Here is a 13,404-nt window from a genome sequence, read left to right as displayed (position 1 = left end):
CCGGCCGCGTCTAATTACAATAGCCCTTGGTATGTTCACCAAAGAATTACAATTATATTTTACCAAAAGTTTTTTTTTCCATTAAATAAAAATAATGCTGTTGGAATAACTAGTAAAATTGAAATATATGGTGCATGAAATTAGTTCTATCCACCGGGTCGCGGGCCCACATGCCAATAGAAGTACAGCGGAGTCTCTGCTAATTTACCTAATCACCTTGCGGAAGTCATTCCAAGTGCATGATTTTTATGATAAACTATTTACGTTTTCAACTCAACAACCTAATTTGACCCCAAAAAAAAAAAAAAATTAACGGCTATAATGTATGAAATACCAATACTACCGTTACTAAATTCGAATAGTAAAATATCATCTCTCCCGATTGATTATCGTATTAATGTTTTTTAAACCTCGATTTTATAATTGAAAATTTGGAAACTAAAAGATTAATTAGTTATTTGATAAATTAATTACACATAATAGATTTCAATAATAAAATGCTTTAGGTGTCATGATTTACTATTATGTCAAAGCTAGTCTTCTACTACAATGTAATAAGAATATGTTTAGGAGTTTACGTTGGATTGGGCTATTAAATTGAATAGCAATTTTGAAAATTATTGCGATAGTTATTCTAATATAAATATAGCTTTCAAGAGATATATAATATCATTTCTCATACGACAAATTAGTGAATTATGATTTTAGCCCAATATTTGGTGAATTATATGATTAGTAAATCAGGGGTATATCATATTGTAATAATGCCATCATTAGAATAATTAGGAAACATATTTATGTCTACTACGTTCCGTTCATTTCATTCTCGCCATATTTCTTTTTACAATAAAACAGAAGAATTCTCTTTCCATTCCAACTCATTTTTCACAAACGAAAGAATTCTCTTTCGATTTCATTTCATTCGATCGCTCAAATCCATTCCGTCGAGCCGAGACGCAACAAAAATAGCGACCTATCAAGCGAAAAATATCTCCTCAAAGAAAATGAGAATAAAAATATCCTTGCTTATTAAAAAAAAAAAAACACTCCAAATAGAAAAGGAAAAAAAGAAAAAGAAGAAGATAAACACAAATTCATCTTCCTTTTTTGCCCCTTGATGGTGAAAGTCACCAAAATTACATCTGTAAAATGTAGTTTCTCAGTCTGACCAAAAAAAGAAACAAATCATTGTTCAAATACCAAAAAAAAAAAAAAAAAAATTGAAAAAAAAAAATCCAATTAAAGAAATGAGCCAATATAATCACTCCCTGTCCCTCGCTGTTCGCTGCTCTACTTCTCTACCCTTCACCGTCTCATCTCCTCCTTCTCCCCCTCGCTTTCTCTCTTTAAAACCAGAGGACAACAGTAGAGAGAGAGACAGAGAGACAACCTTGAACTTCTCACATAGACAGTGACCCACCAAAGATGCGCCTCCTCATCCTGTTCCTCATCCTCCTCCACCTCCACCGCCACCGCCTCCACTCCCTCTCCGCCGCCGTCCCCGAGTACCGGGCCCTTCTGTCCGTGAAGTCCGCCATCACCGACGACCCCAGCTCCTCCCTCGCCTCCTGGAACGCCTCCACAAGCCACTGCACGTGGCTGGGCGTCACCTGCGACTCCCGCCGCCGCGTCGTCGCCATCGACATCTCCGGCCTCAACCTCTCCGGCACCCTGTCCGGCGACCTCGCCCACCTCCACCTCCTCTCCAACCTGTCCGTCGCTGCCAACCAGCTCTCCGGCCCCGTCCCCACGCAAATCTCCGCCCTCTCCGGCCTCCGCCTCCTCAACCTCTCCAACAATGTCTTCAACGGCACCTTCCCTAAGGAGCTCTCCGTCCTCAAGCGGCTCCAGGTCCTGGACCTCTACAACAACAACATGACCGGCGAGCTGCCCCTCACTGTCGCCGACATGCCGAGCCTCCGCCACCTCCACCTCGGCGGCAACTTCTTCACCGGGAAAATCCCGCTGGAATACTTCCGCTGGGAGTCCCTGGAGTACCTGGCCATCTCCGGCAACGAGCTTGAAGGCCCCGTGCCGGCGGAGATCGGGAACCTGACGAGTCTCCGGGAGCTCTACATCGGGTACTACAACAGCTACGACGGCGGCCTGCCGCCGGAGATTGGGAACATGACGGAGCTTGTCCGGCTTGACGCCGCGAGCTGTGGGCTCTCTGGCGAAATCCCGCCGGAGATCGGCAGGTTGCAGAAGCTCGACACTCTGTTCCTCCAGGTGAACTCGCTCTCCGGGTCTCTGACCAAGGAGATCGGCCAGCTGAAGAGCCTCAAGTCCATGGACCTGTCCAACAACATGCTGTCCGGCGAAATCCCCGCCTCCTTCGCCGAGCTTAAGAACCTGACCCTCCTGAACCTGTTCAGGAACAAGCTCCACGGCTCAATACCCAACTTCGTCGGCGAATTGCCGCAGCTGGAGGTGTTGCAGCTGTGGGAGAACAACTTCACCGGAAGCATCCCGGAGAAGCTCGGATGGAACGGGAATCTCCAGCTTCTTGATGTCTCCTCCAACAAGTTGACCGGCACTCTGCCTCCTGATATGTGTAAGGGGAATAAGCTTCACACATTGATCACACTCGGGAATTTCCTGTTCGGCCCGATCCCGGAATCGCTTGGGGAGTGCCGGTCTCTGGGCAGGATCCGAATGGGCGAGAATTTCCTCAACGGGTCGATACCAAAGGGGCTCTTCGGACTCCCCATGCTCTCTCAGGTCGAGTTGCAAGACAATCTTCTTGAGGGTGAGTTCCCCGGGACTGATGGCTCTGTTTCTGTGAATCTTGGTCAAATCTGTCTCTCCAATAACCAGTTATCTGGGTCTCTCCCGCCGAGCGTTGGCAATTTCTCTGGAGTCCAGAAGCTCCTCCTGGACGGCAACAAGTTCTCGGGCCCGATCCCGGCTGAGGTGGGGCGGTTGCAGCAGCTCTCCAAGATGGACTTCAGCCACAATAAGTTCTCGGGCCCAATCACCCCGGAGATCAGCCGGTGCAAGCTCTTGACTTTTGTTGATCTCAGCCGGAATGACCTCTCCGGCGCGATTCCGAATGAGATCACCAGAATGAGGATACTGAACTACTTGAACCTGTCGAAGAATCATCTTGTTGGTAACATCCCTGCCTCAATATCCACAATGCAGAGCTTGACATCGGTCGATTTTTCCTATAACAATCTCTCCGGCCTGGTTCCGGGCACCGGTCAGTTCAGCTATTTCAATTACACATCGTTCTTGGGCAATCCTGATCTGTGTGGTCCTTACTTGGGTCCCTGCAAGGACGGGGTAGTGAATGGGACTCGTCCGCCCCATGCCAAGGGTCCACTCTCTGCCTCCCTGAAGCTACTGCTCGTGATTGGGTTGCTTGTCTGCTCGATCGTGTTCGCGATCGCTGCGATCATCAAGGCCCGGTCTCTGAAGAAGGCGGGCGAGTCCCGAGCGTGGAAACTGACTGCGTTCCAGCGCCTGGACTTCACCTGTGATGACGTCCTGGATAGCCTGAAGGAGGATAACATAATCGGGAAGGGCGGTGCGGGCATCGTGTACAAAGGGACCATGCCCAACGGCGACCTGGTCGCCGTGAAGAGGCTCCCTGCCATGAGTCGGGGCTCATCCCACGACCACGGGTTCAACGCAGAGATCCAGACCCTCGGGCGGATCCGGCACCGCCACATCGTGAGACTGCTCGGCTTCTGCTCGAACCACGAGACGAATCTGCTGGTCTACGAGTACATGCCCAACGGGAGCCTCGGCGAGGTCCTGCACGGCAAGAAAGGCGGGCACTTGCATTGGGACACGCGGTACAAGATCGCGGTGGAGTCTGCCAAGGGGCTGTGCTATCTCCACCACGATTGCTCGCCGCTGATTGTCCACCGGGACGTGAAGTCGAATAACATCCTACTTGACTTGAATTATGAAGCTCACGTCGCCGATTTCGGGCTCGCGAAATTCCTACAGGACTCAGGCACATCGGAGTGCATGTCCGCCATCGCCGGTTCATATGGGTACATAGCGCCAGGTACGATTCGATCTCGAAATTTAGTGACAAATTGCTATAATAGATGTTTCGTTTGATTTGTGAAAGGAAAGTACTCAAATCTGTACCATAAGCTATGATTCCCCTGGTCAATCATCAAAGAATTTGCTGGACTGACCTTTGACTGAGATTTTACTGTCACTGTTTGAAATTTAGGTACATGTGTGCTCAAGTTTCTTCCTTGTTTATGCCTGTTCTTTTATCCTCATGTCCATGTTCCAATGAATTATCTTTTTTTTCTCTGAAACTTTGAAAACTCACAATCAATCCTTTTCGACAACCCGAAAGTAAAGATTCATACAGCTTTCGTAGCACATGAATTATATGACGGTCCACCCTAAAGTCCTAAACCACTAAGACAATGAGACATCTCATCAGCCATTGTGGACTAGTATTTGACAAGGACCATCTGTCAATTAAATTATCGAAATTTGTCAACTAATCTTTGACTTTGTGCTCGTTAGATTCTCTGATTTGCTTGGAGGGTTTTTAATTGGTGTTTTTCTTTGTTTAATATGTGCAGAATATGCGTACACTCTCAAGGTGGACGAGAAGAGCGACGTCTACAGTTTCGGGGTCGTGCTACTAGAGCTAGTCAGCGGGAGGAGGCCGGTTGGGGAGTTCGGGGACGGAGTGGACATAGTCCAGTGGGTGCGGAAGATGACCAACTCGAGCAAGGAGGAGGTCCAGAAAATCCTCGACCCGAGGCTCCCGCCCGTTCCGCTCCACGAGGCTATGCACGTGTTCTACGTCGCGATGCTGTGCGTGGAGGAGCAGGCGGTGGAGCGCCCCACGATGCGAGAGGTCGTCCAGATCCTAACCGAGCGCCCGAGGACGCCGCCGCCGGGCTCGGCCAAGGGAGATTCTGTAGCGCCACAGTCTTCGCCGCCGCAAGGCTCGGCGCTGGAGTCGTCCGCGGCGAAAGAGGGGAAGGAGCAACAGCGGCAACCGGCGCCTCAATCGCCCCCGGTGGATCTACTTAGCATTTGATCTGTTTTGCTGGGAGTGTTCTTTGTTTTACCTCTCTAGGTTTTCAATGAGTTGGGTTAGCATCTTCTTTTATAAATTTATGTTCCTTTTTTTTTTCTTCCCCTTTTTTTGGGTGGTTGGGTTGCTCTAACTTTAAGGAGTTCAAATGTTTGAATTTTTTTTTTATCTTTCTTATCTTTTTTGGTGTACAGCAGGATTGATAATGTTTCTTTTTTTTTTTTCATAATTATGGTGCCTACTGCCTTGTCTTCATCAACTCTGTACACTTCTCCATGGCATAGTTTGTGAGTGCAGCTTCTGCAGCAGGACAGAGTCACAGAGTTGAACATCAAGAGTGAGCGATGGCGGAACAGTGTCAGAACAGTAGGGTTTTGAAATGTGGTTGATGACTCTTGAAAGGGACATCAAAAGGGTTGTGCGCATTGGATCGTGCGACTCTGTCTTTTTTTGTTTTTGGTCTCTCCTGGTTAGTAAGAATGGGAAAATTCAGGTGTTGAATTGAGGATTGATCTTTCAATTATATGGAAGGTATAATACAAACTAATCGATGGAGAATTTTTTTTTTTTTTTTAGTCGAGTGTCGATGGAGAATCTTAACGGGTGTAATTTGCTGGAGAAGAGAACTCGTTTTTTTCAATTTGGAGCAAGGTCCTTTTAGGTTTTAACGACCAAAACTTTTCGAAGTGGGGGGGCTTTATGCCCAGGACTTTTTAGGTTGTTTGGCGATTGGCATTGGTTGGTTTCCAAGTTATTCTTTGAATTTTTTGTTTTATTTCTATTGTTATCTTTTTGGGAAAAGGGGATTGTGTTTTCTATAAGGGCCTACATAGGATCACGATTTGAACAGCAAGAGAGGTCAGTTGGGTGTTAGCTAAGAGGTAGTAGCGACACTTTTGCCTTGGGCAGATGCCAACGAGGACAGTTGACTTGGTTTGGGATACACGAGAAGAACATATGATATTGCATCATATCCTAAAGAAACCAAAAAAAAAAAAAAAAAAATGCAATTGTCTTGTCATTCAAGGGCACCCAGCTTACAATCACTAGCGAAGGAGTTAAAGATTGACCCAACTGGCGAATCTATTTACAACCTTTCAGTAACTTTTCATTTCCCCGAGCACCGCTCAAAAGAAGTTACTTAAAATAGCAGTCATCTGTCGGCTTGATAGCACAAGCATTATCCACCCATCTCTCTCCGGAGAGTGAAGGAAAGGATTACTTTCCTTCCAACTCCTATTTACAAAAATCTTAAACTGGATATTCTCGTGTCTGTTTTTATTAAATTGAATGTGGGATGCATTTCCGCAAAGGATAAATATTTGGTACACAGACCGTGCAATCTTTTTTTAACATAATCTCGTATCTAACATCATTGACATGAATTATTTTATGAGAAATGCTTCCCTCACAATATCGTTAAGGACGATACAATCTTAACCGTAGATTCACATACCATTATTGCGTGTTTTGCATAAAGTACTCATTGATTAGGAGATCGTGTGGTCGGAAATAACTGACAAGACTATCAGACTGTCGGGCTAATAGCTTCCTTATTTGATTTTTAGCAACTCGTTAGCAATGATGTTAGATGTGGGATGTGTAGAAAAAACGTTACACAAGGCAGCGAGTCTAGTGCTACTCTTCTTGTAAATTCGATAGTTTGCAATTATATTCTTTTGGAACTTTCTGAGGTTTAGTTTCACTTTTCTGTTCATTTCGGCTTCACGACGTGAAAAACAAGCGAGTAATTTAGGTCCGGTTTATCACCAAACTTGAAATCTTTTAACCAAACTAAACATTCCCCATGAAAATCAAGGTCACTATAATGTGTCCAATAAATTTATGAAGATATAGAGTGACCCTGATTTAAGTTTTAAGAAAGTTTGGGACATCCCTCGTTTTAGGTTTCATATTGCAAAAACATCGAGTTAAATTGCACATTTTTGCTATTATGGGGGATTTAACTTAAATATATCGGTCATCTTATCATGTAAATGCTAATAGGTAATTTGGGATGGTAGCACTTTTTTTTTTATTTTTTAATCTCATCGGGCATTTGAAAACAAAGTAAAAAAGAATAAGGAAAAATCTAAAATCGGGACTTCGAACACGGCACTACACGACACGACACGACACAACGATTATTTTATTGGAGTCTACTGTTGGCGCAAAAAAATCATTCGGGTAGTCCTATACCTTAGAGCATGACATCATTTGATTTCGTGAAATAGGCAAGTTTGGTTTCATGTGTGTAGTTTGATAAGTCCATGACAAAAATCAGTGTCATCCTTTGTTGTTGTTGTTGTTGTTGTGTTTGGTAATATTTTCTGGAGGGCTTTGGGGTTTGGATGGTGCTTTCGACAATGACTTGACAAAAGGCAACGCTCGATTGATTGTGTGGGATGTAGATTATTTTCCTTTGTGATGCTTGTTTTGCCATTTTGTCGGTTATTTCTATTTATTAAATCTCACATAAAAAATAATAAACTCAACGATGACCTGGCGGTCTAGTTATCACCAACTGTCCCGCATAGAACATCACCACATTAGCGATTTCCGATGAAAATTGATCGAAAAGACTACATTTAGAATTTCGCATAAGGTTTAGGACTAAATTGACTAAATTGAAAAAAACATTTAGAATTGAATTAGCATCCGCACAATAGGTTTAGGACTAATTGGGCAAATTTCCATCAAAAGTATGACGTGGACATCAATGCCAAAATAATGACAAATTTTTTGTGTTGATCAAACAATAGGATCGATAATCGACAATAGAATCAACCGAATTTTCAATAGGTTTTGTGAGGGTAGTTCGTCATATGAGAAGTATTTGGGACAAGTCCCACATCGGGAAGTTAACAGAAAGATGATATACTGCAAATCCCTCTGAATTATTAGAATTCTCATCCTGGGCTAAGCAATGAGCACTTGACCTTACTTGTACTATAAAGGAGACGAAGTTCGATACAGATTGGTTGGGGTTCCAGAATGAGATAGTAGACAACATCTCACATGTCAAGCCTCAAGAGTCCCGAGGCATGGAGTATCATACCTTTCCATTTTAGGTCAAGAGGCATCACTCCCTTCCCCAACTTTCTTTTTCCATTTGAGAATGATGACCGGGTAGGGCAGGAGCTACCTTTGTGGAGCGAATCGAAGTTTTCATCGCCAGGCCAGTACAGTAGTTGTTCGGTGATTGATCTATCTACCCGGCAATTCATCCGGGGACTTGCTATGCCCTCATTCATCTTGACTGAGCACTTGGGCGCTTGAGTTCTTAACAAGTGTTTGTTTTTTGCAATTGTTCCTTACATTCAAATCTGTTGAATTTGAATTACAAGCAGTTGCACCTGTTCGCTCCCTTAAGCCATTTCCATACTAAAAAGAGCTCAATTAGATGGTGACTATATTCATTCGTAGCACGGAAATCTGTGATGGCAAAAACTATGATCCCCTACTATTGGATCAAGAGGAGATCCCGCATTTGAATTTGAGAAGAAGAGTCGCGACGTGTGAGTGAGTTTTTGTTAAAGAAATCCTACATCGAAGAATTGATGTGATAGAGAGTAGTTAATATATTCTAGTTGGTCCATAACTCATTAACTTAAACTTTTGAGTAAAGATTGATCCAACTGGATATGTCGACATGCTCGGATTTGGTGTCGGACTTGGACTTTCTCTTGGTAATCTCCTTGATTAAAGGTATCCGATTTATGGTTTGCGCTCCCATCAATAGTTACCTTTAGGAAAATGACCGCACATTTCTAAAGGGATGTCATAGTTGTGTTTTCTCTCTTCTCTCATAATCCTAAAAACAACAGCGTAATTGTCCGCGAGTCGTGAAATTGGTCGGGGTGCTCTCGAAGAATCAATATACTCAATACCAATTTTTGCACATATCTCCATGCCTGCACATAATTTGGTTCACGTTTAGCTCAATCCATTTTTCGATGTAAGCTTACCTCTTTAGAATTTTCAAAAAAGGGAGAGACAAAAATCTTCAAAAGCTACATTTTCCACGAGGAACGAGCCCCAGCTCGTGATTACTCCTTTTAATTAGCCTACATCCCTGACTGGAGTTAAAATCTCTCATTTTCCATAAGCTCATTGAATCTACCGGAGCTTCTAGCTCAGGGACATTACATCCTAAAAAGAATTCAAGCTATTCGATTTTGATAATTGTCGCGACCTAAAAAATAGACAAGTTTCCAATTTTGGGTTAATGGACTACCGGATTAATTAATTAGATTAATTAACCTAGTTCGAGCTCTCCCAAGCTCTACCAAATCGCAACTTATGGTTCTCGTGATTATTTTGCAAAAGATTTTTTTGGAGCCGCCACTAATCATTTTTGGTAGGTTGATTAGAAACCTAAATAAAATAGCGGGAGAACTATTTTATTCCTGTGAACCAGAGATTAAGAGTCCGGGGACTTGGTTACATTAATTCTTTTAATTAATGCCCTTTCGGTACCATTTTCATGAAAATAATCAATTTGACAAATTTGATGAATTCTACTTGAAGATCAAAGATGCAATCTTTTTGGGGTCTTTCTTCTTATGACTTTTTTAGTTTTTGTGTATTTTCAAAATAAAGAAATTACATGAAATTGGGATTAAATAGGTTTAAGACTACTCCCCAATTTGAACTCTCGCACCAAACTTATGCTCCGGGCTCTTGACCATTAGACCGGTTCGGTGGCTTGTTAGACCGAGAAGTCTCTTGGTCCTATCTCTCCTTCATGCTTCTTTCTCATCTTGCTATAATTCCATGAGGCTCTGTAAATTAAGAAAAGAATAAAATAAGTGCGATTAATTTGAACCAAGCTATAGAAAGCAAGAGGACTTAGCTTTAGTGGATGAAATTGCTTTGGCAAATTAATCATCGGGACGGATGCAATCTAGGCGTTGATCTTCTCTCCATTTTTGCTTTCATTCTATTCTTGTACCATTGATGTCTCATCGTTGGTATGCAGCTGTTTTTTAACATAAAATGTAGAGAAATCAATGTAGAAAATTTGGACTAATTTGTATCCGAACTTAGAGGAAATTAGGAAATCACTTAGCTTTCTTTTGCTGCGGCGATCTTGAACAAATGGGATGAACTTGTGGCTTGTGTTGGTTGGTGCAAAAATTGGCGATGGTAGCACCGGGCTTCAAAACTCTCATACTCTCAAACTCTCTTCAAATTTTCTCTCTAAAACTCCTCTCAAGAGCTCTCTAAATTCTCTATCACCCAAAAATTCTCCTCCTCAATTCTCAAGAACTCTCCCTCTTTTATAGCCAAATTTCTCCATCATCTTTTCATCATCTTCCCTTCTCCATCTTCTCTTCTTCATCTTCTTTTCACCATCTTCCTTTCTCTATCCTCTCTTATATATCTCCTCTTTTCATCACCTTCCCTTCTCTCTCTTCTCTTCATCACCTTCCCTTCATCATCTTCTCTTCATCATCTTCCCTTCATTATCTTCCCTTCATCATTTTCTCTTCATCACCTTCCCTTCATCATCTTCCCTTCTTCATCTTCCCTTCTCTTGGTATTTGCAATACAGTCCCCGAGGTTCTAAGTATTTGCAATACAGTCCTTGAGAAAATATTTCTTTCAAGTCCAAATATTCTTGCTACATTTTTCACCCCATGTCAAGTCTAGATGCCCGTTAAATTAAGCTCAAATGTTCTGCTTGTCCAATTATATGCCAATGCAATGTATGCTAACAAATAAATATGTGAGATGATTTTTGTTTAGAACTAAAATTAGTTCTAATTTTTATGCAAAAAAAAAAATAGATTAGTCAAAATTTAGGTATCAACAATAATGTCGAGATGAGCCCCATATCTCGGTGAGGCCCTCGCCGGCCGGGATAGTGTCACCGCCTCCAAACCCTCGACCAACGCTTACCGGTTAACAAATAACAAATACCGGGTAATCAGATAATTTAATTCTAGTTTGATTCCAATCCTCCATTAGTCTTTCCCATAAGTTCACTAGTTTAACAATTCCACCAGAAAAAAAGAAAAGACAAGAATTAAATGAGACACGGATGAACGTTTGGTCGAAAAACAAGACAAAGAAAGGGAGAAAAAGGAGCTACATTGGAGATAATGGAGATAGAGAAATGGGTGAAGACGATGAATAAAGTGGGTCAATATCCACAACATTGTTGTAGGTCTGTTGGACCAAATCATCATTTGGTTTTATGATTTTTCAGTTGGCTGTGTGACTTATATTTGCCGAAGATAGTAAGATCTACATATCATTTTCGTCTCATTTTTAGGTACACAACCAAATATCCGATAATCAAAATTTTTTTTTTTTGGAAAATGACTTTTGTTATAATGCACGTGTGAGTTGTGCTAGAGAAGTCCTACATCGGAGAATTGACATGATGTTTAGTAGTTAATATATTCGAGTTGGCTCGTAACTCATTAGTTTAAGCTTTTAAGTGAAGGTGGGTCCAACCGGATATGTTGACGGGTTCGGACTCGGGCTCCCCCTTGGCAATCTCCCCAAGCGAAGATATCGCATTTCTGCTGAACGCTCCCAACAACTTTCACGAAAAATATTTTCCTCCATAACTATTTTTCTCATGAAATAAATGTACCTTTAACGGAAACCATTTTCCGGCTACATAACTCAATTGCCACACATGCATGTATGCGAATGAAAGTGGCAATAAATGGTACCTTGAACATGGATGAGCAAATATAATTGGGAAGGAAGATTCTTTGTGTCGGACATAAATGCGAATAATGAGTAGAAGAAGAGAGAAAGTGCAAAGTCCACGATGCCGGTAAAATGGCAGACCTAGTTTTAATGTTTGCTTCTTCCCTTTGACTAGATAGTTACGAATCTGGGACCAGCTACATGTGTCACACTCTCTACTTAATTACATTGTCGCAAAAATGTTTCCCTCTCATATTCATTGTCGTAAAATGTTTCTCTCTTTCTCTTCGCCGGCGAGGGCTCGAGCCTCGCTAGCCCAGCCTTGGTGAGGCCGACCTACCTCAGCGATGGCAAGGTGAGCTTCGCAGGCCATAGTAAAAAAAGCGATAACATTAAAAGATAAAAAAAAGAGGAAAAAAAACTCATAAAAATTGTTTACATTAGAGCTAGCGGCGCCACATCAGCAGTTTTTGGTCAAAATTGGCCGAATGGACTGAATTGACACAAATGCAAAAAGTTTAGGACTAAATTGGTAAAAGAAAGTTTAGAACTGCGTTGACACATTTGTAACAAGTTTAAAACTTTTTTTTGGTAATTTTCCCCACAATTTTTTGCATACACAAATTGCATGTGCACTTTTGCTAGTGGAAGTTATCTTTTTTTATTTTTATTTTTTGGCAATGTTTAACCTAGTCTTTCTCACAAAGCCTTTTTTTTAATATTCGAGGGCCAAGAGCGTAGACGTTCGTGTACTTGGACGCCCATAGTTTTGCTAATTTGCAAACTATACAAAGATTTTGGCACTTCTATAAAATATTGGTAAGCTGCCAACAAGTTATTTGAGAAAAAAGTCATTGGTCACTTTTTTAACTGGTAGTTTCTAAAATTAACCTTCAATTTTTTGTTTTTACTACTGGAAGGTAGTGTCAAAGATTCGAACTCAGTGTGGCATGATTCCAGTATCTAATTTTGTAGGATTTCACATATTTTTAAACTCCGTTTATTTCACGAAAAATGAATAATTTGAAATTTTTCTTTTTTAAAAATGATCGCTTGAATTTTTTTAAAATAATTAGCGAGTGAATAATATTTTCATCTTCGATAGCACCTTATGTTTAAGAATTTTCGTGAACAATGAAAATACTTTTTGTTCTTTCATTTTTATAAAAAATATAAAGAGTATATTCTCCGATCCTCCCTTGAGTATTAAGCTTACTGAAAGGAAGAGACCATTTTTTGGATTTTTTTTTTCAAAACATTTATTATTCGCGAAACAAATGGAGCCTTAGGTAACGATGAATGTTATCTCCTTATGGTGATAATGAATAACATGTCTATCTCAATCATTTCAAGATCCTTGTTTTGGTAATGTGGTTAATATGTAAACATTTCGGATTGAATACTAAACCATTCTATATTATTCAATATTTTAACTTTTAATGGACTCGGGGTGTTACAGAATAAGAGCTCGTTTGATATAATCTTCAATAAATTGTAGTTGTGCTCTGAATTGTATGTATGTATGTATGTATGTATGTATGTATGTATAGTTCCTGAATGCTGCTATAAGCTACTATAGTTATAACAAAAATTTGCCAAACACCTTTTAAACTGCAACACCCTTTTTTTTATAATTTAAAGTACTACGAAAAATCTGTAGGAAAGGGTCTCTTTTAAAATGCACTAAGCGCCGTTGATACCAATGTTTCTCC

At 41.3% G+C, this 13,404-nt stretch overlaps 1 protein-coding gene across 1 annotated transcript; it reads left to right on the top strand.

Annotated features, from left to right (window-relative positions):
* The first annotated feature begins 1,318 nt into the window (after positions 1–1,318).
* Positions 1,319–5,247, top strand: LOC115753805 (leucine-rich repeat receptor-like serine/threonine-protein kinase BAM1). The gene is made up of 2 exons (XM_030692621.2): positions 1,319–4,018; positions 4,560–5,247. Exons 1-2 carry the CDS (start codon positions 1,426–1,428, stop codon positions 5,024–5,026), a joined length of 3,060 nt encoding a protein of 1,019 aa, XP_030548481.1. The 5' UTR covers positions 1,319–1,425; the 3' UTR covers positions 5,027–5,247.
* The last annotated feature ends 8,157 nt before the right edge of the window (positions 5,248–13,404 follow it).

This window comes from Rhodamnia argentea, chromosome 1 (assembly GCF_020921035.1).
Source record: "Rhodamnia argentea isolate NSW1041297 chromosome 1, ASM2092103v1, whole genome shotgun sequence".
NCBI classification, from domain to species: Eukaryota; Viridiplantae; Streptophyta; class Magnoliopsida; order Myrtales; family Myrtaceae; genus Rhodamnia; species Rhodamnia argentea.
Note: the sequence above shows the minus strand (reverse complement) of the source record. Positions and strands in the feature narration are given on the sequence as shown.